The sequence below is a fragment of the Cnephaeus nilssonii genome (assembly GCF_951640355.1).
Source record: "Cnephaeus nilssonii genome assembly, chromosome: X".
Classification (NCBI taxonomy): domain Eukaryota; kingdom Metazoa; phylum Chordata; class Mammalia; order Chiroptera; family Vespertilionidae; genus Cnephaeus; species Cnephaeus nilssonii.
The window spans coordinates 51,236,473-51,262,098 of NC_137071.1; the positions used below are offsets into that span (position 1 = coordinate 51,236,473).

The 25,626-nt window shown below is 42.0% G+C and overlaps 1 protein-coding gene across 1 annotated transcript in view; it reads right to left on the reverse strand.

Moving 5' to 3' along the window:
* Positions 1 to 25,626, reverse strand: part of PHKA1 (phosphorylase kinase regulatory subunit alpha 1) — a 371,877-nt gene that overhangs the window by 283,758 nt on the left and 62,493 nt on the right. Inside the window, exon 7 of the mRNA XM_079765335.1 lies at positions 22,167 to 22,247. Coding sequence (XP_079621461.1) covers positions 22,167 to 22,247 — 81 coding nt within the window. The remainder of the gene's footprint in view (positions 1 to 22,166; positions 22,248 to 25,626) is intronic.

A 25,626-nucleotide genomic window follows, 5' to 3' on the forward strand; every position in this document is an offset into this window, starting at 1 on the left:
GTCCAGATCATCCCTCTCCTCCTAACCCTCAGCATCACAGCAGGAGTCGGAACTGCCACAGGGAGCTTAACCACTGCTCTACCTATTGTGAAACCCTGTCTCAGGACCTACAAGAAACATGTGAATGCCCAACAAGGGGCAAAACTGGGAAAGCAAGAACCTCACCCCCAGGGTAACCTATTCTCCCCTTTCATATCACTAGTGAGGCAACTAAAACCCCTACTCTTTTCCCCCCTAAAAATAACATCTAGGTCTCAGTTGTCTTTCAGCTCCAGGCCCAGAAAAGCATCAAAACCAAACAAGTGACACTGTGGCAGCCTCAGGACCAGCTTTTACCTCCCAAGTGACTCAACAGGATCGCCCTCAAGACTTCACCAACCGGTCCCTTGGGGAAATTATGCTGCTGCACTCCTCATCCAGCCACCCATCATTAGGCCAACTGGTGTCTATTCCTTTAATTTTGCTCTTTGGCCCCTGTCTCATGCGTTGTTTCACTAGTCTCTTGCAGAACAGAATGCAGGCATTCACCAACCAGAAGGTGGGAGAGATCTATCTGGCACTGAATTCAGAACCTAACACCAGAATCCTTGAGACCCCGGGTAGATGCCCCCTAACGACGCCCCCTCTCAGCTGGAAGAAGTTATGGAAGATAGACCTTCACCCCCTGACCCTGCCGGGACTCTCAATTTTTTTTAATATTAGCAAAAGCCTGGAATGATAGATCCTCCCTTCCCCCAACTGATGGACGGAGTATGACGTAAACTCCACCTGCAGCCAGACATTCCTGAACACCTTATATGGACTGTACATTGAACCACCAATCAGCACCTGCCATATACCCTAAGCCCCCAATTCCTAAGTCCCTAGGTGCCTAATCATATGCCTTACATGAAACCACAAATCAGCATGTGCTGAGTGCCCTAAGCCCCGTCCCCTCTTTTCCTCCCCTTAAAAGGCACTCTCACCCCGGCACAAGCTCTCTCTCTCTCTCCCTTTTCCCCTCTGGAAGACGGCCCGGCAGGGTGATCTCCAATAAAGCCTGTATCCTGGTATCCCATGGTCTCCAGCCCTTTGTTTCATCTTTCAGTTTGAACTTTTAGTATCTTGCGCATGCCTTTTTGAGAGTGTTTGTTGATGTTTTATGTCTCTTTGTTATTTAATTTGTTTAAAAATGGGGCAAGTCCCGCTTTGGGGGAAGCCCAGTTGTCTGTGGTGATGCTGAACACCTGACAGAGATTGCAGGATGTCCAGCAGCTGCCAAGAATCTTTACTCTTGGGGACTCATCTTGCTCTCCCTCTCAGGGTGTTAGACCACCAGAAACTCTTAGCTAGTGAGATTTCTGTCTGTATGTCTATAACGTAATTTTGGCTTTCTAACTTTTAGGGACTTTAATTTGTTCTTCCCTAATTTATGATTTTGCTGTGCTGGGTTAAATTTTTAAGATTCTAAGATTAATTTGAAAGTGTAAAATTTGTGAATGTTGCAACCCAGGGAAGTTTAAACAAAAGCCCACTAATTCCAAACCTGCCTGTAATTAACAAAACATTATCTTCTCCACCTGAGGCAAGCAGGAGGGGGAATTTAAAAGGAAAGAACAACAACAACAACAACAAAAAGAGGGCCATTTTACTCTGAGCAAAAAAAAAAACCCAAAGTTTCAATCTCCAGGCCAGGCAGAATGAGAGGAGGTACTTGCTGAACTCAGCAGGGTGGAGAAATTTGCAAAGCCCTGCCCAGCATCATGTCCATTAAACATCCAGTAGGCAGCATTGTTATTAAGAGGAGACCAGGTGGCCTGTGCCTGCTTGTGACATCACAAACCTGCACAGGCTGGAGGAAGCAGAACTGAGGCTATGGGGTGGGCACAGCTTGCAATTCCTGCTCCCTTGATGGCAAGGCAGCAAGAGAATGGGCAGGTGGTATGCATGTCCTCCCTGCGTTTTCTCTACAATTCAAAGTATATTCTGTACTTCTGTGGTATTACTAGAATATAACAATTTATTAGCCAGATGGAAAAGGATTAATTCTGTGGTCAAGACCAAATCTTTAATGTTAAAACTGGTTTAAGCTTTAATAATCTTTAAATTGGGTATATTTTATAGCTTTTCTGAATGTAATATTTCAAGAATTTAACTGAGACACAGCTTTGTGACATCTAAAGGACCCTGAAGTGACATAAAGATCTACTCTCTCCTAAAAGAAATATTTTTGAACTAATTTAGACCAATACAATATACTTGAAATTACATAAGGAAGTAATCTATGCAGGCTGGGTTGGACAAGAAGATTTATGCTTCCATGATAATGGGCAGTTCTTGAATGAGGATGGACCACATTCCAAGGGTGGTTCCTGGGTCCTGGGGGCATATGACTCTCAGCCAGATTATCTTATACTTTCCTTGAACAGAAAGGGCAATCATGTTAACAGCATAATTAAAAATAAAATGGTACTTTAATAAAAGTCCAGTCACTCAAGAGGAAACTGACTGTGCTCTCTGTTGGAGGAAGGGGCCAGTCGCCCCTCTCCCTGTAAAAGTAGAAAAGTCTAAAAGAGAACAAGGGCAGACAGAGAAATGGGATCCCTTGTCCTGCCTTCCCCTTCCTATGGGACTGGGTAAGAGGGGGAATGATCTGAGGGAACAGCCAAGATGGGGATTTACAATCCCAGCCTCCTCCGAGGCTCCAACTGGCCTGAGGCCACTGCGCCACCAGAAACCAGCTTTTCTAGGCTGTGAAAGGAGTTGGAGCAGTAAAAAAGAGTTAAAACCTCTGCTGGAAGATCCACGTGGCTTAGCTGACTAGGTAGACTCATTTTGGGCCCACAAGTGTATATGTAGACCTGAGTTAATGTCTATCTTTGGAATACTATTCTCAGGAAAAGATGGGGGAATGATTTGAAAGTCGGCTATTGATAGATCCTCCCTTCCCCCAACTGATGGACGGAGTATGATGTAAACTCCACCTGCAGCCGGACATTCCTGAACACCTTATATGGACTGTACATTGAACCACCAATCAGCACCTGCCATATACCCTAACCCCCCAATTCCTAAATCCCTAGGTGCCTAATCATGTGCCTTACATGAAACCACCAATCAGCGTGTGCTGAGTGCCCTAAGCCCCGTCCCCTCCTTTCTTCCCCTTAAAAGGCACTCTCACCCCAGCAAGCTCTCTCTCTCTCTCTCTTTCCCCTCTGGAAGGCGGCCGGCAGGGTGATCGCCAATAAAGCCTGTGTCCTGGTATCCCATGGTCTCCGGCCCTCTATTTCATCTTTCAGCTATGGCTATCTGAGAAAGGGAGCACCTGGCTGGCCCTGGAGTGCTTCCAGCAGATGTAAGATCTCCAAACCTGGGAGCCCCAGTGGGACTCAGAACCTAAATAAAGCCTTCAATATTCAGCAAGGCAAAGAAGAAGGGCCTTCCGAATTTTACCAAGACTACAAGATCAAATGAGAAAGTACTCTGGGCCAGACCCTGAGGACCTGTTGGGCCAAGAAATATTAAAAATTACATTTTGTCTCCAGTTGGCCTGACATCTCAAGAAAACTGCAAAGTTAGAGAACTAGAAGGACAGAAGTGCAGAAGAGTTGTTAAAAGAGGCTCAGAAGATCTATGTACATAAAAAGAAGAAAGGCAAAAACAGAAAACTAACATAATGTTCACAACTGTAGAACAAGTGGCCTAGGGAAGGGCTGGCCCAGAGGACCAGAAACAGAAGTCACAGCAGTAACCTTAGCATGTTATCTCTAAGGAAGATTGTAGAAATCTTAATTTCTCAATGATAACAAAAAAGTAAACAGCCAGCATTTCTTAGATTAACATTTTAAATGTAGCAGTTTAAATCCAAGCCACTAGAGGCTGAGAACAGGATGCTGGGCCTGCTCCCTCCTCCCCCTGCCTTTTCTCCAGCCTCATATGCATATACATAATTTTCCAAAGTCTTTGGTAACTAAGAGACTTTGTATCATTGTTGGGTTAAATAATAAACATCTAAATATTTTTAAATAACATAAAATACTGAAACATTAACTGCTAGACACGTTTTAATTTGCCTGCTCTTAGTTTTTATTACAGAAGGTCTCTTGTACTTTGTTGAAGGTATAGTTTCTTGAAAGTAAGAGTACATTTAAAGTGTGTTCATAAATGTTAATCTAAGAAATGCTGGCTGTTTACTTTTTTGTTATCATTGAAAAATTAAGATTTCTAAGACTGAAGAATTCTAATACATTTTAAAGAAGAAAAAAGAGAAAAAGTCTGTACAAGTTGCTGATGGTATGACAGAAAGAAAGAATATTAGAGTAGAAATACTTAATGGAAGGATTGAGGCATGGGTATGCATTTTGAAGGAAAAAGGTGGTTTCTAAAGGTAGTTATTTCTGAAAGTTGTAAGAATGTTTCTGAAAGTTGTAAGAATGTCTGTGGAAGTTATAGGAAGTTTGTAGAAAGAAAAGTTAAAAGGAAACTGATTAAATGGTACAGGCCAGTAAGCTAGGACAAGCAGAACAGGGTAACAGATATTAAAACAGCAGTTTGCAACCATCTAGAAAACTCTATCTTTCCTTAACCAAGGACACTTAAGAGTCAATGATTTGCATTTTGCCTCCCTAAACAGAGGGTAGATAGCTTATGTCAAAGTACTCAGGGAGACTGATGGGAGAAGTCCAATTAGTGTCATTTGCTGTCCACACCCAAGGACAAATGAAGTTAGAAAATAAGCCTCATTTTGGTTAGTTCTTTTCTAATAAAATAATTATGTTATATTAATCAGGCTTTTAATAAATAAAAAAGAACCATCTTTTAATCATGGGAACTGAAGGTTGCTAGCCTATATTCCTATCTAATACACTTTAATATATAATCTTTTGGTAAAATCAAGTTTGACAATCCTTCAAGAGTTTGAATTTTAAGAAACTCTTTCTTGATCTAGAATTGGCTTTAGATCATCCCAATAGGCTCTGAAATGCCTCGAATGTTTGTTTTCTCTCTCATGAAGGAAAGTTTTATACTGACGGTACATAGGAACCTTTGTGAAATACAGTTATAACTAATGGTTATCCTATCTAATAATAGACAAATATGCAAATTGACCATACCTCTGACATACCCACAAGCCACGCCCACAAGCAACACCCACCATCCAATCAGAGTGAGTATGCAAATTAACCCAAACCAAGATGGCTACAGCCACAGAGAGCAAGGTTTCCTAGGTAACAGAGGAAGCCAAGCTTTCTGCCTGCCCTGGCCAGGCCTAAGCCTCCACTCAAGCTACAAAGTTTCAATTATAGAAGGTAAACAAATGGCAGCAGAATGGAGCTTGAGAGAGCAGGCCAGGGTTGCCACTGGCAACAGGGGAAGAAAAGCTTTCCCCACACCCTGGCCAGGCCCACCCGCTTAAGGCAACAAAGTTTCAATTATAACCCCAACACAAATGGCTGCCAGCCTTGGAGGGAGCCCCTGGCTTGGCTCTGCTCCAGGCTACAAAGTTTCAATTGTAGAAGGAAAATAAATTCCAGATACCAGGGCCTCTGCTTGGGTTGCCAGGGGGCGTGGCCGGCCTGCAAACCACCACAGGCCCCTCACTCAGGCCGCCCCACGCCCCAAGGGAACCCCACCCTGATCCAGGACACCCTTCAGGGCAAACCAGCTGGCCCCACCCCTGTGCCAGGCCTCTATCCTATCTAATAAAAGAGTAATATGCAGATTGATCATCACTGCAACACACAATATAGCTGCCCCCATGTGATCAAAGATCCTGCCCCCATGTGGACACAAGATGGCCAGCAGGAGAGGGCAGTTGAGAGGGACCAGGCCTGCAAGGGAGGGCAGTTGGAGGTGATCAACCCTGCAGGGGAAAGCAGTTAGGGGTGACCAGGCCGACAGAGGAGGGAAGTTGGGGGCAAACAGGCTGGCAGCAGAGTGGTTAGGGGGTGATCATGCTGGCAGGCAGAAGCGGTTAGGGGCAATCAGGAATGCAGGCAGGCAAGCTTTTGGGAGCCAGCAGTCCTGGATTGTGAGAGGGTTGTTCAACTGCCCGTTTAGGCCCGATCCTGGTGGGATCGGGCCTAAACGGGCATTCGGACATCCCTCGAGGCATCCCAGATTGGAGAAGGTACAGGCTGGGCTGAGGGACAACCCCCCTCCGTGCACGAATTTCGTACACCGAGCCTCTAGTCTATAATGATAAAAGTGTAATATGCTAATTAGACCTGATGTACTTCTGGATGCCCTTCTGGATGAAGCTGGGGCTGCGAGGGAAGCCCAGGTCCTGGGTGCCACAGGGCAGCCAGTGCCGGCAGCCGGGAGAAGGAAGGCCTACTCTTGCATGAATTTCATGCATTGGGCCTCTAGTTAGTTTTAATATTACTAGAGGCCCGATGCACAAAGATTCGTGCAAGAACGGGCCTTCCTTCCCCTGGCTGCCGGCACCGCCTTGGCTCGGGACGGAGCCACCTTTCCACCTTCCCACGCTGCCCAGAGGCCCAGAGTGCCTGGGGCAGTGTGGAATGCCTGTGTTATCGCCATGACGACGACACAAGCTTCCTGCCCCACCTCCAGGCCGCTCAGCGCCTGCGTATGCAAATTAACCCTCCATCTTTGTTGGGTTAATTTGTATACTCACTCCTGATTGGCTGGTGGGCATCGTGAAGGTATGGTCAATTTGCACCTTACTCTTTTATTTTTTTTATTTTTTATTTTCAATTTTTTTATTAAGGTATTATATGTGTACATATCTTACCATTGCCCCCCCACCCCACTACCATATATGCCCTCACCCCCCAGAGTTTTGCATCCATTGGTTATGCATATATGCATGCATACAAGTCCTTTGATTGATCTCTTATCTCCCCCACCTCTCCATAACCTTCCCCCTGTAATTTGATAGTCTGTTTGATGCTTTACTGTCTCGGTATCTATCTTTTTGTTCAAGTTTATAATGTTCTTTATTACCCATAAATGAGTGAGATCATGTGGTATTTTTCTTTCATTGACTGACTTATTTCACTTAACATAATGTTCTTCAATTCCATCCAGGTTGCTGCAAATGATGAGAATTCCTTCTTTTTTATGGCAGCATAGTATTCCATTGTGTAGATGTACCACAGTTTTCTGATCCAGTCATCTGCTGACGGGCACCTAGGCTGTTTCCAAATCTTAGCTATGGTGAATTTTGCTGCTATGAACATAGGGGTGCATATATCCTTTCTGATTGGTGTTTCTAGTTTCTTCAGATATATTCCCAGGAGTGGGATTACTGGGTCAAATGGGAGTTCTATTTTCAGTTTTTTGAGGAAACTCCATACTGTTCTCCACAGTGGCTGCACCAATCTGCATTCCCACCAGCAGTGCACGAGGGTTCCTTTTTCTCCGCATCCTCGCCAACACTTGTCGTTTGTTGATTTGTTGATGATAGCCAATCTGACAGGTGTGAGATGGTACCGCATTGTTGTTTTGATTTGCATCTCTCGGATAATTAGTGACGTTGAGCATGTTTTCATGTGTCTCTTGGCCTTCCTTCTGTCTTCTTTTGAAAAGATTCTATTTAGGTCTGTTGCCCATTTTTTTTATTGGATCATTTATCTTCCTTTTATTAAGTTGTATAAGCTGCCTGTAGATGTTGGAGATTAAACCTTTATCAGTGATGCCAATTGCAAATATGTTCTCCCATGCAGTGGGCCTTCTTTTTGTTTTCTTGATGGTTTCTTTTGCTGTGAGAAAGCTTTTTATTTTGATGTAGTCCCATTTGTTAATTTTCTCCTTAGCTTCCATTGCCCTAGGGGCAGTGTCAGTGAAGCATTTCTTTTGGCATATGTCTGAGATTTTGCTACCTGTGGATTGCTCTAATATTTTTATGGTTTCCCGTCTTATGTTTAAGTCCTGTATCCATTTTGAGTTTATTTTTGTGTATGGCGTAAGTTGGTGATCAAGCTTCATTTTTTTTGCATGTATCTGTCCAATTTTCCCAACACCATTTATTAAAGAGACTGTCTTTATTCCATTGTATGTTCATGCCTCCTTTGTCAAATATTAATTGAGCATAGTGGTTTGGGTCAATATCTGGATTTTCTATTCTGTTCTATTGATCTATATGTCTGTTCTTGTGCCAGTATCAGGCTGTTTTGAGAACAGTGGCTTTGTAATACAGCTTGAAATCTGGTATTGAGATCCCTCCTACTTTATTCTTCTTTCTCAGGATTGCTGTGGCTATTCGGGGTCTTTTTTTATTCCAGATGAATTTTTGTAGAGTTCTTTCAAGGTCTGTGAAATACGCCGTTGGTATTTTAATGGGGAGTGCATTGAATCTATAGATTGCTTTGGGTAGTATGGACATTTTAATGATGTTGATTCTACCAATCCATGAACATGGTATGTTCTTCCATCTGTTTACGTCTTCCTCTATATCTTTTTTCAGTGTCCTGTAGTTTTCCGTGTATAGGTCTTTTACCTCCTTAGTTAAGTTTATTCCTAGGTATCTTAATTTTTTTGGTGCGATGGTAAATGGGATTGCTTTTTTAGTCTCTCTTTCTGTAAGTTCACTATTGGTGTATAGAAAAGCCATAGATTTCTTGGCGTTAATTTTGTATCCTGCTACATTGCCGAATTCATTTATTAAGTCTATTAGTTTTTTGAAGGAGTCTTTCGGATTTTTTATGTACAATATCATGTCGTCTGCAAATAAAGACAGCTTTACTTGTTCTTTTCCAATTTGGATGCCTTTTATTTCTTCTTCTTGTCTAATTGCGATAGCTAATACTTCCAGTACTATGTCAAACAGGAGTGGTGAGAGTAGGCATCCCTGTCTTGTTCCTGTTCTTAGGGGAAATGTTTTTAGTTTTTGTCCATTGAGTATGATGTTTGCTGTGGGTTTATCATATATAGCTTTTATTATGTTGAGGTATGAGCCTTCTATTCCTACCTTGTTGAGAGTTTTTTATCAAGAAAGGGTGTTGGATTTTGTCAAATGCTTTGTCTGCATCAATTGATATGACTATGTGATTTTTATCTTTCAATTTGTTTATGTGATGTATCACGTTTATTGATTTGCGGATAATGTACCATCCTTGCATTCCTGGGATAAATCCTACTTGGTCATGGTGTATGATCTTTCTGATGTACTGCTGGAGCCGATTTGCGAGAATTTTGTTGAGGATTTTGGCATCTATGTTCATGAGGGATATTGGTCTGTAATTCTCTTTCATTGTGTTGTCTTTATCTGGTTTTGGTATTAGGGTGATGCTGGCTTCATAGAAGGAGCTTGGAAGTGTTCCTTCCCCTTGAATTTTTTGGAATAGTCTGAGGAGGATAGGTTTTAGTTCTTCCTTGAATGTTTGGTAAAACTCTCCTGTGAAGCCATCAGGCCCCGGGCTTTTGTTTGCCGGAAGCTTTTTGATGACTGCTTCAATTTCGTCCATAGTTATTGGCCTATTGAGCTGTTTAGATTCCTCTTGATTGATTTTTGGAAGGTTATATTTTTCTAGGAATCTGTCCATTTCCTCCAGGTTGTCCAGTTTGTTGGAATAGAGTTGTTCGTAGTATTTTGTAACAGTCCTTTGTATCTCAGCGGAGTCTGTTGTTATTTCACCTCTTTCATTTCTGATTTTATTTTTTTGGGTCTTCTCTCTTTGCTTCTTCGTGAGCCTGGCTAGAGGTCCATCAATCTTGTTTATCCTTTCAAAGAACCAGCTCTTGGGTTTGTTGATCATATGTATTGTTTCTTTGGTCTCTATGTCATTTATCTCCGCTCTGATCTTTGTTATTTCCTTCTTTCTGGTTACACTGGGATTTTCTTGCTGCTCTTTTTCTAGCACTTTGAGTTGTAGGGTTAAGTAATTTATTACCATTGTTTCTTGTTTTTTGCAATAGGCTTGTAGAGCTATCAACTTCCCTCTCAAGACTACTTTCGCTGTGTCCCATAGATTTTGGATTGTTGTGTTTTCATTGTCATTTGTTGCCATGATGTTTTTTATTTCTTCCTTGATCTCTCTGGTGACCCATTCCTTGTTTAATAGCATGCTGTTTAGTCTCCATGTGTTTGATATCTTTGGATTGTGTTGATTTCCAGTTTTATGCCACTGTGATCTGAGAAGATGCTTGATATAATTTCTATCTTCTTGAATTTGAAGAGACTTTGCCTGTGACCCAGCACATGGTCTATCTTTGAAAATGACCCATGTGCACTTGAGAAGAACGTATATTCTGTAGCTTTGGGGTGAAATGTTCTGAAGATGTCAATTAATTCCATCTGGTCTAGTGAGTCAGTTAGGATTGCTGTTTCTTTGCTGATTTTTTGTTTAGAGGATTTGTCCAGTGGTGATAGTGGGGTATTAAAGTCTCCTACTATGATTGTATTGCTATTAATCTCTCCCTTGATATCCTCCAGAAGTTATTTTATGTATTTGGGTGCTCCTATATTGGGAGCGTATATGTTTACCAGAATTATTTCTTCTTGTTGGATTTCTCCCTTTAGTATTATGAAGTAGCCTTCCTTATATCTTGTTATGGCATTTACTTTGAGGTCTATTTTGTCAGATATAAGTATTGCTACCCCAGCTTTTTTTTCATTTCCATTTGCCTGAAAGATATTTTTCCATCCCTTCACTTTCAATCTGTGTGAGTCTCTTGTTCTGAGGTGGGTCTCTTGTAGACAGCATATATATGGGTCGTGTTTTTTTATCCATTCAGCTACTCGATGTCTTTTGATTGGAGCATTTAGTCCGTTTACATTTAAAGTTATTACTGAAAGGTATTTGTTTGTAGTCATATCTATTTTTGTGTCTGTATTCCTTCTTACCAGTTTATTTCTTCTTTTTACAGTATTCCCTTTAGCAATTCTTGCATTGCTGGTTTGGTGGTGATAAACTCCCTGAGCCTTTTTTTGTCTGCAAAGCTCCTGATTTCCCCTTCAATTTTTTTTTCAATTTTTTTTATTAAGGTATTATATGTGTACATATCTTACCATTGCCCCACCACACCCCACTCCCATATATGCCCCCAACCCCCAGAGTTTTGCATCCATTGGTTATGCTTATATGCATGCATACAAGTCCTTTGATTGATCTCTTATCTCCCCCACCTCTCCCTAACCTTCCCCTTGTAATTTGACAGTCTGTTTGATGCTTTACTGTCTCTGTATCTATCTTTTTGTTCAAGTTTATAATGTTCTTTATCATCCATAAATGAGTGAGATCATGTGGTATTTTTCTTTCATTGACTGACTTATTTCACTTAACATAATGTTCTCCAATTCCTCCCAGGTTGCTGAAAATGATGAGAATTCCTTCTTTTTTATGGCAGCATAGTATTCCATTGTGTAGATGTACCATAGCTTTCTGATCCAGTCATCTGCTGACGGGCACCTAGGCTGTTTCCAAATCTTAGCTGTGGTGAATTGTGCTGCTATGAACATAGGGGTGTATATATCCTTTCTAATTGGTGTTTCTAGTTTCTTCGGATATATTCCCAGGAGTGGGATTACTGGGTCAAATGGGAGTTCCATTTTCAGTTTTTTGAGGAAACTCCATACTGTTCTCCACAGTGGCTGCTCCAGTCTGCATTCCCACCAGCAGTGCACAAGGGTTCCTTTTTCTCCGCATCCTCGCCAACACTTGTCGTTTGTTGATTTGTTGATGATAGCCATTCTGACAGGTGTGAGATGGTACCGCATTGTTGTTTTGATTTGCATCTCTCGGATAATTAGTGACGTTGAGCATGTTTTCATGTGTCTTTTGGCCTTCCTTCTGTCTTCTTTTGAAAAGATTCTATTTAGGTCTGTTGCCCATTTTTTTATTGGATCATTTATCTTCCTGTTATTAAGTTGTATAAGCTGCCTGTAGATGTTGGAGATTAAAACTTTATCAGTGATGCCATTTGCAAATATGTTCTCCCATGCAGTGGGCCTTCTTGTTGTTTTGTTGATGGTTTCTTTTTCTGTGAAAAAGCTTTTTATTTTGATGTAGTCCCATTTGTTAATTTTCTCTTTAGCTTCCATTGCCCTAGGGGCAGTGTCAGTGAAGCATTTCTTTTGGCATATGTCTGACATTTTGCTGCCTGTGGATTGCTCTAGTATTTTTATGGTTTCCCGTCTTATGTTTAAGTCCTGTATCCATTTTGAGTTTATTTTTGTGTATGGCGTAAGTTGGTGATCAAGCTTCATTTTTTTGCATGTATCTGTCCAATTTTCCCAACACCATTTATTGAAGAGACTGTCTTTATTCCATTGTATGTTCATGCCTCCTTTGTCAAATATTAATTGAGCATGGTGGTTTGGGTCAATATCTGGATTCTCTATTCTGTTCCATTGATCTATATGTCTGTTCTTGTGCCAGTACCAGGCTGTTTTGAGAACAGTGGCTTTGTAATACAGCTTGAAATCTAGTATTGAGATCCCTCCTACTTTATTCTTCTTTCTCAGGATTGCTGTGGCTATTCGGGGACTTTTTTTTATTCCAGATGAATTTTTGGAGAGTTCTTTCAAGGTCTGTGAAATATGCCGTTGGTATTTTAATGGGGAGTGCATTGAATCTATAGATTGCTTTGGGTAGTATGGACATTTTAATGATGTTGATTCTACCAATCCATGAACATGGTATGTTCTTCCATCTGTTTACGTCTTCCTCTATATCTTTTTTCAGTGTCCTGTAGTTTTCCGTGTATAGGTCTTATACCTCCTTAGTTAAGTTTATTCCTAGGTATCTTAATTTTTTTGGTGCGATGGTAAATGGGATTGCCTTTTTAGTCTCTCTGTCTGTAAGTTCACTATTGGTGTATAGAAAGGCCATAGATTTCTTGGCGTTAATTTTGTATCCTGCTACATTGCCAAATTCATTTATTAAGTCTATTAGTTTTTTGATGGAGTCTTTCGGATTTTTTATGTACAATATCATGTCGTCTGCAAATAAAGACAGCTTTACTTGTTCTTTTCCAATTTGGATGCCTCTTATTTCTTCTTCTTGTCTAATTGCAATGGCTAATACTTCCAGTACTATGTCAAACAGGAGTGGTGAGAGTGGGCATCCCTGTCTTGTTCCTGTTCTTAGGGGAAATGTTTTTAGATTTTGTCCATTGAGTATGATGTTTGCTGTGGGTTTATCATATATAGCTTTTATTATGTTGAGGTATGAGCCTTCTATTCCTACCTTGTTGAGAGTTTTTATCAAGAAAGGGTGTTGGATTTTGTCAAATGCTTTTTCTGCATCAATTGATATGACTATGTGATTTTTATCTTTCAATTTGTTTATGTGATGTATCACGTTTATTGATTTGCGGATATTGTACCATCCTTGCATTCCTGGGATAAATCCTACTTGGTCATGGTGTATGATCTTTCTGATGTACTGCTGGAGCCGATTTGCGAGAATTTTGTTGAGGATTTTGGCATCTATGTTCATGAGGGATATTGGTCTGTAATTCTCTTTCATTGTGTTGTCTTTATCTGGTTTTGGTATTAGGGTGATGCTGGCTTCATAGAAGGAGCTTGGAAGTGTTCCTTCCCCTTGAATTTTTTGGAATAGTCTGAGGAGGATAGGTTTTAGTTCTTCCTTGAATGTTTGGTAAAACTCTCCTGTGAAGCCATCAGGCCCCGGGCTTTTGTTTGCCGGAAGCTTTTTGATGACTGCTTCAATTTCTTCCATAGTTATTGGCCTATTGAGCTGTTTAGATTCCTCTTGATTGATTTTTGGAAGGTTATATTTTTCTAGGAATCTGTCCATTTCCTCCAGGTTGTCCAGTTTGTTGGAATAGAGTTGTTCGTAGTATTTTGTAACAGTCCTTTGTATCTCAGTGGGGTCTCTTGTTATTTCACCTCTTTCATTTCTGATTTTGTTTATTTGGGTCCTCTCTCTTTGCTTCTTGGTGAGCCTGGCTAGAGGTCCATCAATCTTGTTTATCCTTTCAAAGAACCAGCTCTTGGTTTTGTTGATCTTATGTATTGTTTCTTTGGTCTCTATGTCATTTATCTCCGCTCTGATCTTTGTTATTTCCTTCCTTCTGGTTACACTGGGTTTTTCTTGCTGCTCTTTTTCTAGCTCTGTGAGTTGTAGGGTTAAGTAATTTATTACCATTGTTTCTTGTTTTTTTGCAATAGGCTTGTAGAGCTATGAACTTCCCTATCAAGACTGCTTTCGCTGTGTCCCATAGATTTTGGATTGTTGTGTTTTCATTGTCATTTGTTGCCATGATGTTTTTTATTTCTTCCTTGATCTCTCTGGTGACCCAGTCCTTGTTTAATAGCATGCTGTTTAGTCTCCATGTGTTTGATTTCTTTGGATTGTATTTATTGTAGTTGATTTCCAGTTTTTTGCCACTGTGATCTGAGAAGATGCTTGATATAATTTCTATCTTCTTGAATTTGAAGAGACTTTGCCTGTGACCCAGCATATGGTCTATATTTGAAAATGACCCATGTGCACTTGAGAAGAATGTATATTCTGTGGCTTTGGGGTGAAATGTTCTGAAGATGTCAATTAATTCCATCTGGTCTAGTGAGTCATTTAGGATTGATGTTTCTTTGCCGATTTTTTGTTTAGAGGATTTGTCCAGTGGTGATAGTGGGGTATTAAAGTCTCCTACTATGATTGTATTGCTATTAATCTTTCCCTTGATATCCTCCAGGAGTTTTTTTATGTATTTGGGTGCTTCTATATTGGGAGCGTATATGTTTACCAGAATTATTTCTTCTTGTTGGATTTCTCCCTTTAGTATTATGAAGTGGCCTTCCTTATCTCTTGTTATGGCATTTACTTTGAGGTCTATTTTGTCAGATATAAGTATTGCTACCCCAGCTTTTTTTTCATTTCCATTTGCCTGAAAGATATTTTTCCATCCCTTCACTTTCAATCTGTGTGAGTCTCTTGTTCTGAGGTGGGTCTCTTGTAGACAGCATATATATGGGTCGTGTTTTTTTATCCATTCAGCTACTCGATGTCTTTTGATTGGAGCATTTAGTCCGTTTACATTTAAAGTTATTACTGAAAGGTATTTGTTTGTAGTCATATCTATTTTTGTGTCTGTATTCCTTCTTACCTGTTTATTTCTTCTTTTTACAGTATTCCCTTTAGCAATTCTTGCATTGCTGGTTTGGTGGTGATAAACTCCCTGAGGCTTTTTTTGTTTGCAAAGCTCCTGATTTCCCCTTCAATTTTGATTGATAGTCTTGCTGGATATAGTATTCTTGGATTCAGTCCTTTGCTTTGCAACACTTTGTATACCTCCTTCCATTCACTTCTAGCTTGTTGTGTTTCTGTTGAGTAATCATTTGACAATCTGATGGGTGTTCCTTTGTAGGTAACTCTCTGTCTCTCTCTTGCCGCCTTTAGGATTCTCTCTTTATCATTTATATTTGCCATTGAAATTATGACATGTCTTGGTGTGGGTCTTTTGGGGTTGATCCTGCTTGGGACTCTCTGTACTTGCGTAACTTTTATCTTTCCCATATCTGGGAAGTTTTCTGTCATTATTTCTTCGAATAGATTTTCTAATCCCTGCTGCTCCTTTTGTTCTTCTGGCAGCCCTATTATACGCATGTTACTTCGTTTCATGTTGTCCCGAAGCTCCCTTAGGCTTTCCTCCTGCTTTTTAATTTTTTTCTCCAATTGCTGTTCAGATTGAGCTTGTTTCTGTACCTGATCTTCTAACTCACTAATTCGGTCCTCTGCTTCTTGTAGTCTACTGTTGAAACTTTCCATGGTGTTTTTGATTGTAGCTATACCACTTTTCATTTCTTCCTGATTCTTGCATAAGTTGTTGATTTTCTCATCCATCCGATGTATAAATTCCATGACCATTACTCTGAACTCCTTTTCGGTCATGTTGCAAGCTTCAGTTTCACTAATTTCCTTTCTTGGCGACTCCATATTTTCTTTCCTCTGTGAGTTATTTCGTTTCCCCATTCTGGCTATTACCAGAAAGCTCAAGCTTCAGTTTGCGTGGACCTGGGCCGTGTGCTGTGGGGACTTCGCTCCACCCTAGTTTCACTGAAGTGCTCTGACACTAGGACGTGTGGCTGCCTTTGGTTGGTGGGAACCAGACTTGCCCAGGATCAGTGTCCCCAGTGTTCCGTGTGGTCTCGTGTGCACATTTAGAATCAGGGGCCCTGTCTGCACCACACTGTTGGTATGTGCCGAAAATGAGATCCTTAGCATGTGCCAGGAGTCAGAGTTTCCCTGTGTCTGCACCAAGACTCAAGTGTCAAAGTCTCTGTTGCCTTGTGCGGTTTCTCGTTGAGAATCAGGGTCCCTGTGTGTGCACGCACCAACAATTGGGGTCGCTGGCTCTTAGTGTGAATGTGCTGTGAGTCAGGGATCCCAGGCAGCTGTTTCCGGCGTGCCAAATTCCCTGAAGTGGAGCTGCGTCCTGTGTGTGCTCTCTCTACTGAGCCAAACCGGCTAGAGCGCACATTCTTAAAATCCTGAAGGTGAGCTGGCTCAGTGAACTCTCCCAGAGTCCCGGAAGGGGGGCGGAGTCCGTCCTGCGCGCCAAATTCCCCAAAGGGAAGCCCCTCTGTGCACGCTCTAAGACTCCCCGAAGGGGGAGCTGTGACCCGCGAGCCAAATTCCCCCAAATTCCCCGAAGGGGAGCCCTGTGTGCGCACTGACATATTTCCCCGACGGGGAGCTGCTTCTGTCCCGCGCGCGCCAAATTCCCTATGGAGGAGCGCGTCCCTGCGCAAAGCTCAGCCGCTTGGGCGCGGGGCAGGTCTATCAGTTACTATGGCGCTTTCCGCGCGCCTGTGGGCGCTCAGCAGCTTGGGGGAGGGGCGGGTCTATCAGTTACTATGGCGCTATCCACGCGCCTGTGAGGAGGGGGATAGGCTCTTTGACTCACGGAAATCTGCGGGGAAGTCTGGATTCTTGTTGTTTTTGGTCTGGAGCTGTGATAGCAGTTCTCTGTCCCCAGTGGCTGCAGGGTCCTGGTTTGTGTCAGAAGCCAGGATCCGAGTCTCAGGCAGCTCTGTTTCTCAAGATGGCGTCCCCTTCAATTTTGATTGATAGTCTTGCTGGATATAGTATTCTTGGATTCAGTCCTTTGCTTTGCAACACTTTGTATACCTCCTTCCATTCACTTCTAGCTTGTTGTGTTTCTGTTGAGTAATCACTTGACAATCTGATGGGTGTTCCTTTGTAGGTAACTCTCTGTCTCTCTCTTGCCGCCTTTAGGATTCTCTCTTTATCATTTATATTTGCCATTGAAATTATGACATGTCTTGGTGTGGGTCTTTTGGGGTTGATCCTGCTTGGGACTCTCTGTACTTGCGTAACTTTTATCTTTCCCATATCCGGGAAGTTTTCTGTCATTATTTCTTCAAATAGATTTTCTAATCCCTGCTGCTCTTCTTGTCCTTCTGGCAGCCCTATTATACGCATGTTACTTCGTTTCATGTTGTCCCGAAGCTCCCTTAGGCTTTCCTCCTGCTTTTTAATTCTTTTCTCCAATTGCTGTTCAGATTGAGCTTGTTTCTGTACCTGATCTTCTAACTCACTAATTCGGTCCTCTGCTTCTTGTAGTCTACTGTTGAAACTTTCCATGGTGTTTTTGATTGTAGCTATATCACTTTTCATTTCTTCCTGATTCTTGCATAAGTTGTTGATTTTTCTCATCCATCCGATGTATAAATTCCACGACCATTACTCTGAACTCCTTTTCGGTCATGTTGCAAGCTTCAGTTTCACTAATTTCCTTTCTTGGCGACTCCACATTTTCTTTCCTCTGTGAGTTATTTCGTTTCCCCATTCTGGCTATTACCAGAAAGCTCAAGCTTCAGTTTGCGTGGACCTGGGCCGTGTGCTGTGGGGACTTCGCTCCACCCTAGTTTCACTGAAGTGCTCTGACACTAGGACGTGTGGCTGCCTTTGGTTGGTGTGAACCAGACTTGCCCAGGATCAGTGTCCCCAGTGTTCCGTGTGGTCTCGTGTGCACATTTAGAATCAGGGGCCCTGTCTGCACCACACTGTTGGTATGTGCCGAAAATGAGATCCTTAGCATGTGCCAGGAGTCAGAGTTTTCCTGTGTCTGCACCAAGACTCGAGTGTCAAAGTCTCTGTTGCCTTGTGCGGTTTCTCGTTTAGAATCAGGGTCCCTGTGTGTGCACGCACCAACAATTGGGGTCGCTGGCTCTTAGTGTGAATGCGCTGTGAGTCAGGGATCCCAGGCAGCTGTGTCCGGTGTGCCAAATTCCCTGAAGTGGAGCTGCGTCCTGTGTGTGCTCTCTCTACTGAGCCAAACCGGCTAGAGCGCACATTCTTAAAATCCTGAAGGTGAGCTGGCTCAGTGCACTCTCCCAGAGTCCCGGAAGGGTGGCGGAGTCCGTCCTGCGCGCCAAATTCCCTAAAGGGAAGCCCCTCTGTGCACGCTCTAAGAATCCCCGAAGGGGGAGCTGTGACCCGCGAGCCAAATTCCCCCAAATTCCCCGAAGGGGAGCCCTCTGTGCGCACTGACAGATTTCCCCGACGGGGAGCTGCTTCTGTCCCACGCGCGCGCACGCGTCAAATTCCCTAAGGGGGAGCGCGTCCCTGCACAAAGCTCGGCAGCTTGGGCGAGGGGCGGGTCTATCAGTTACTATGGCCTTATCCGCGCGCCTGCGGGGAGGGGGATAGGCTCTTTGATTCACGGAAATCTGCGGGGAAGTCTGGATTCTTGTTGTTTGTTGGTCTGAAGCTGTGATAGCAGTTCTTTGTCCCCAGTGGCTGCAGGGTCCTGGTTTGTGTCAGAAGCCAGGATCGGAGTCTCAGGCAGCTCTGTTTCTCAAGATGGCGTGGTCTCCGAGTCCACACCAGCCGCCGAGAAGTGTCCGCTTTGTGCGCGGGGCTCCACCGTCTAGGACTGCCCGGTTAGGGAGCCCCTTGGAAGACCTGCAGAATCTAACTGACCCTAGCTCATACACACACACACACCTCACACGTCTACACTCTCCTCTATGGGTTCCTCACTCACACTCTCTCTCTCCCTACCTTCCTGCCGGTCGCCATCTTTTTCTAGAATGCTTTTCGCACCTTACTCTTTTATTAATGTAGATAGAATGTTGGGTTTTACAGAAAGGACAATATTCCATGTCATCTGCATTATAATGAAATCCCTAACCATGTCATTTTAATTTTCTTCTTGTCATTTGCAGACAGTTACTGTTTTGTTATAATACATTTGGAAAAATATTACATCTTCTGAAGAGTCCATGGAAAGGACTGGCAAGGAAAATCAGAAGATCTTAAAGAGGTTAGTGTATTTTTCTCCCTATATGATCCCTCCAAAATTTGGCAATTCTTAATGAATGAATCATGGCAATCCATTTCTTTGCATAAATTCAATAAGACTGGTTTCCAATGGTGGTTTTATTGACCAAAAACTTTGACTGGAGTGTCATGTTTTAGAGAGTCTGTCTGGACTCTGAAGACTTGAAGCCAATCTGAGTGCCATGGAGAAAGCCACCATAGTATCTTGCTTGATAGCACTGGCAGTTGGTCACAATGGAAGGGGAGCAACGAGGGTACCTCTGTGTCCCTAGGGAGCCCCCATGCTCTCTAGGCCACAACAAGTAGGAGGGCTGCTGAGATGGGCCTTGAAGCCTAGGGTGCAGGCCTGGGTAGAGCCACTGCAGGTACAGATCTTGGTGAGGAATTCAGCTAACCCAGCAGATACTGCAGGCAGGCCTGATGGCAGCTGGATGGCTTAGCTTCCCTGTCTTACGGTGCATATTGAGACTCAATCATGAAATTCCAGCAAAGGCGGTCAGTTACCATTCTTGTGTTTATGCAAACAATCAGGCCAAATTGAATGCAATAGATAAATTGGTCTTAATTTGGCTCTTTAATAAACATAAGGGTGATTTTAAGGAGAAAAATTCTGTTTCAATAGGAGTTAATAGAACTGAAATGTTTTCTTTGCCTTCCACCAGATCATTTGTTGTAACTCTTGCTGTCCTAATTGTTCAATATACTAAATTTTATAATACAGTTTGTCTCCAGGTCACAAGTCCACCTTCTTCTGTGCCCAGGCCTCATCTTCCCTCTGACAGAGAGCAAGGATCTCTTGGCTCTGAAAGAAAACTTTGTCCCTCCTCAGCATGGAAGTAGCCAGAGAAGCCCACTAACGCCCATTTTCCCTGAAAGAATTCAGAGCCAGAATACTTGAGGGAATGTCTTAGGCAGTTAGACAGACATGAGCAGAGCAAGGATGATGGGCCAACCAGAGAAGAAATAGATGGGACCCTGAGACGTGCTTCTCACCACTTGAACTGATCTGAAGCCAGAAATGAAGAAACCTGTGTAGACTCCCTCTCCCTTCTTCCAAGAAAGCCAACATGTTTTAGAATCAGTAAGCCCTGAAGCCCCAGATGTTACTCCAGACCAGATCTCTGGACTGCCATTACAATCCCTTGGGTGATGGTGAAAAAGACTTCAGCTGCTAAGCACCCTACTCCCCAGGTTTGAGTCTTCTATTGAATCCCCAAGTCTTAAAATCAGCTTAAGGATCAAGGTGGGGGGGGGATGATGGAGAATATAAGGCATTTTGGGGGGAGCTAGCAATCTGAATCTGTGCCAGTAACCTAATGTACATTCCTGATAGCCTATAATTAAGTCACTGCCCCTTTATGAACAATCTGGTCTATCAAGACCTATTTACTTAAATACTCCCATTTTACAGAGGCCATAAACCATGAACCATACACAACCCACGGAGGTTATCAGCGTTGGCGCCAGGCCAGGCCTTTGGATGTGGTCTCAAGTCCCCCATCCCAACACATGGGGCTTTTTGCAAAGCCCGCGAAAGGTTCAGAAGCCTGATCCATATTTGGGGAACAAAGAAACCAAAGGGTATAAAGGAAAATCTTCCTCCATATTCACTCACACAAGGATTTGGAGAACTGACCCACTGAGTCACTGTACATCTGAAAATAAATGGATTTATCCTGGATCTCTGAGTACTCCCTGCGTATTTTTCAGTCGCCTGGTAAATTCTGTAACAATAGAATAATGTATTCAGATCTTAAATAAAATTTGTTTCTAAATTTAAGGGAAAAAACTGTATGGTATTAGCAGAAAAACAGACACAGACCAATGGAACAGAATTGAAAGACCAGAAATAAAGCCACAAGTGTATGACAATTTTCAGAGGGAAGGTGGGGGATGGGGCAGGAAGAGATTAACCAAAACTTATATGCATAACCCATGGACACAGACAACAGTGTGGTGAAGGCCTGGGAGGCGTTAGGAGTGGGGAGGAGATGGTCAATGGGGAAAAACTGGGGCTATTTATAATACTTTCAACAATAAATATTTTAAAAAACAAAACAACAATAAAGAGAAATGGTTCCATGATCAAGCTTTGTCAAATGGTGTACAGAAGGACCAAAGACCTCCTTTTTTTTTTGTTTTTGGAATGGTAGAGAGGATGAGTTTACTTTAAGATATGTTTTCTTAGGTCCTTGTAGAATATGTAAGTAGAGATATGCTACAAAACTAGTTTGGATATATAAATCTGGAGCTTGAAGTATGGCAGCAACCATACTTAGGTAAAAACTGCTGTTTGAATTTTAACCCTGCTATTCTGGCTTCTGCACGCACTTACTTGCTTAAACAATAGGGTAGTTCCTGTGCCTGTGGACCAGAATCACAGGAGATTGATTCCCATTGACTCAGTAGCTCCAGGAGTTGAAACTGTAGATAACCTTTAGAGATTATTAACTCTGCTTGATTCTGCTTCTGTAAAAACTGCTTTCATAAGATAGGGCCACATTCCAATGTCCAGCAGGATGTGGTTGGGAACGGCCCTGCGGGCTGTTCCCAGAATTTAGAACAAAGGAAAATTTTTGTGGTTTAGACCTTTAAAAGGACTGCCTACACCTGGAACAGCGCGGTCGTGAGGGTGGACTCCACCTGTGTGTGGTGCTCTCACGGCCATTGCTGGCCAGCTCAATAAATCCTTGCCTGCTTTTTTAATCAATTAGCAGCCTCCGGTGGTCTTATTTTGACTTCAGGGTTCGACCCCACAACAGAGCTTATGAAAGATGTCCTCACCTATATGTTCATAGTTCTATGGAAGACTCTGAATTGTACCTGTGGTTTAAAAGAACAATTAATTTGACGATCGTCCATATTCACATTAAGCCTTTATCTAGTGCAAAGGTGTACCAGACTTCCTTACCCCATACCTGGGACAAACAAAGCAAGGAAAATTACCTTTGCCATTCCAACTGAACTGGCATTCAATTCTGAGATCCCTTGGTTGGTCTTGTCTCCACGTTCCCATATACCAAAGTCCTGCCATAAAATAACCAACATAACATTAGTAAGTCATCACTACTAAATGCTCACTAGATGCACAATCCTTGAATAAAAGGCACACATAGTAGCTAATTTGACATACTTATGTGTACCCACAATGCTTATTAAGAATATGCCAATGAGGTGGGTTGCCCCCATAGGTATTTTCCCAGTAACTTTAAATTCTTGTGGGGCTTCCAAGAAGTTGGAGGACTCCTGAACAGTTCATCAGTACTAAGAACTGCAGTTTGGTCCATCTAGAGAGGTACTTCTCAAATTTTTCCATCAAAGCAGATACCCAAGGGGTCTAAGAAATGCAGCCTAAACCACACCCTGGTACTTTATCTTAAATATCCATTCTAACTTTACTCTATATTGGCATTGAAAATGTACTATGCACTAACCTATGCACTTTACACTATTATCTTCCTTAATCATTACATTTTATAGATGATAAAACTGAGCTGCAAAGAGAGGTTAAGTGATCTACCCAAGGACACACAGCTAATAAGTGACAAAGCTAGGATTACAGTTCAAGTACTCTCACTCCAAAGCCTACATTCTTAACCATTACTCTATACGGCCCCTTGAAAATATAAAGATGAGTTAAAATTAATTTTTTAAAATATATTTTATTGATTTTTTACAGAGAGGAAGAGAGAGGGATAGAGAGTTAGAAACATCGATGAGAGAAACATCGATCAGCTGCCTCTTGCACACCCCCTACTGGGGATGTGCCTGCAACCAAGGTACATGCCCTTGACCGGAATGGAACCTGGGACCCTTGAGTCCGCAGGCCGACGCTCTATCCACTGAGCCAAACCAGTTTCGGATAAAATTAATTTTAACAAACTTTATTTTGAAATAACTTTAGACTTCCAGAGAAGTTACAAAAATAGTACAGTGAGTTCCCATAAACCTTTACCTCAGCTTTCCTTAATGTTAACACCTGACAGAACCATAGTACAACTGTCAAAGCTAAGAAATTAATGTCAGAACAACATTAGTTTACTTCTTCACTGCACCCTAAACTGGGGATTCCCATTGCTGTTAAATTGGTGCCAAGATCATCAGTTGACAGCATCCATTAGTGAGTCCTGCCAGCAACAATTATTAGTGGTGTTTCAATGGTGATTTTCTAGTTCCTTCATTACCTCTGCAATTCATCACTAAGGAAGAGTTATCATTTCTCCCCCATTTCTATATTCAGTTGTTTATTTATATCAGTAGGAAATTTTGGATATTTAGGTTTTTCTCTTGGTTGTAATAAAATATTATTTTGTTGCTCGAATTGTTCCAACTTTGGCCTTAGAGAGTTCTTCCAGGTTTGACATGCCCCATTCTTTTTGAACACTTCCTCACTTCTGTCACTACATGATGCTCCAGTCTCATCTTGTATTTTTCATATACCAGCCCAGGAACTGACCACTTCTATATGGAATCCTGGTTTCTTTTACTAGAGAATGATAGTTACAATCCAAAACTTGAATAATGGTGCTCATTGTCACTATGGTGTTATTGCTTCTAGGCCCTCTTACTAAATAGAACTTGAACATACCCATGTACATACATACATGTACATACAAACACACATACACACAATATACCTTACGCACCTGTATTTATTTCCATATGCATCTTAAATTACTTTTCATGCCAGATCTCTGAGTTAAAGCTTTAGGAAGGTAAACCATATTTATCCCATAACTAGTCTGACCTGCCCCAAACTCAGCTGTACCCTTGTGTGTGCAGCAAAGATAAGACTCTCAGAAGACACAAATATTAATTCTACTGCTGCAATCCTTACCTGTAGTGGAGAGGCCAGAGAACCCTAATTTGTACCCTGGTCTACAGAGTACAAATTTGTACCCAGGCCTATGATATTGGAAGGCAAAGTGATCAGTCAACAAATAATGTCTGTTTGCATCCAATATTGATAGGGGCAGAAATAGAATGTTGGGGAACCAGCTAGAATTGTAAGCAATATTAATCATGCTCTGTTAAATGTGATTTTGTTCTGATTAAAGAAGGCTGCTGGCAGCTGCACTTGGGTCCTGGGAACTCACCTGGAAATGCATCCCATCCTCCCATTTGCAGCTGCCTATTATCATGGAAAGATTAACAACTTTGCTGCAGAATTGCCAACCCTTTAAAGACCCCTAGCCCTTGCATATCACTAAGCCCTTTGAAGATCCCCAGCTCTCTGCTTACCTGTTAACTGCCCATTTGGCATACCCTTTGGCTACTTCCCAATGTAATCTTTTGTCCTTTTTACCCAATATAAGCAGCTGGCTTATAGGAGTGGGGCGGGGGGGGGGGGGGGAGTGGTGCAGAGCAGATTTTTGTGGATGATCGCTGCTCTCCCCATACTGCTGGTAGTATTGGCATTGTGGATAAAAGGGGCCACATGCTAACCTGACAAGCTCAAAGAAGGCCTGCATGGCAGTCTTGCAAACTCAGAGACCTAAAGTAACCACAAAGGATGGTCCGAAATTAAACATTAACTAAAAGCAGTTATGGTGGGTAGTTACATCCTAGGTTGGTTTCTTCACTGACAAGGTCAACCTTTACCTTAACTGAACCTATCCGTCTTTTTGCATCTATAATAATATACCATGGAAATGTCTGGGTAACTTGTAACTTCCCTTTTTCTGAACCCCTTGGGGCACAACCTAATGTGCTGGGCTCCAGGACACATACCACAAATTCCTTCATTATTATCATGTTAATTGTTCCTCCACCCACCTAAGTATGTGTCTATCATTTTACTTTATATCCAATCCCAGGGGTTCTCCCCCCCTCCTTTTGCTTTCTCCAGCCTCTCTACTCTATCACCAGTGGATTTCATGTAACCCACCCATGTCCCTTCCTTTGAATGCAATGTATAAATATAAATGTAACCCGCCATTCTCCGGAGCATTATCTCAATTCGTTGATGTTCTGCTTCCCGGCATATGTTGACAGTTTGGCTCAAATAAACTCACAAAAATTCTTTATAGGTTTCAATGTTTATTTTTACATTAACAGAATAAACACTCACTCATATATGATTCAACCCTGCCTCTGCTTAACTGACTCAAGTAGTGACATGCAGTATGGATCCATTGATTGTCCAGTTATAGCATTTCTATGTTACACTTATCCTTCTGGCAAATATAGAGTGACAGGTTCCAGATTTACCCTCCCACCTAAAACAACTAAAAACAACTAAAAAACTAAACAATTAAATTAAAAAACTGGATTATTTGTAACACATCCATTTTCAATACAGTGAACATCATGTAATGAAGAACAGTGATCCCTGAGAGAACAGATGTTAAATATTTTGATTTCATATAAATTTATCTCATATAGTAGTTGTAAGAAAAAGTAACTA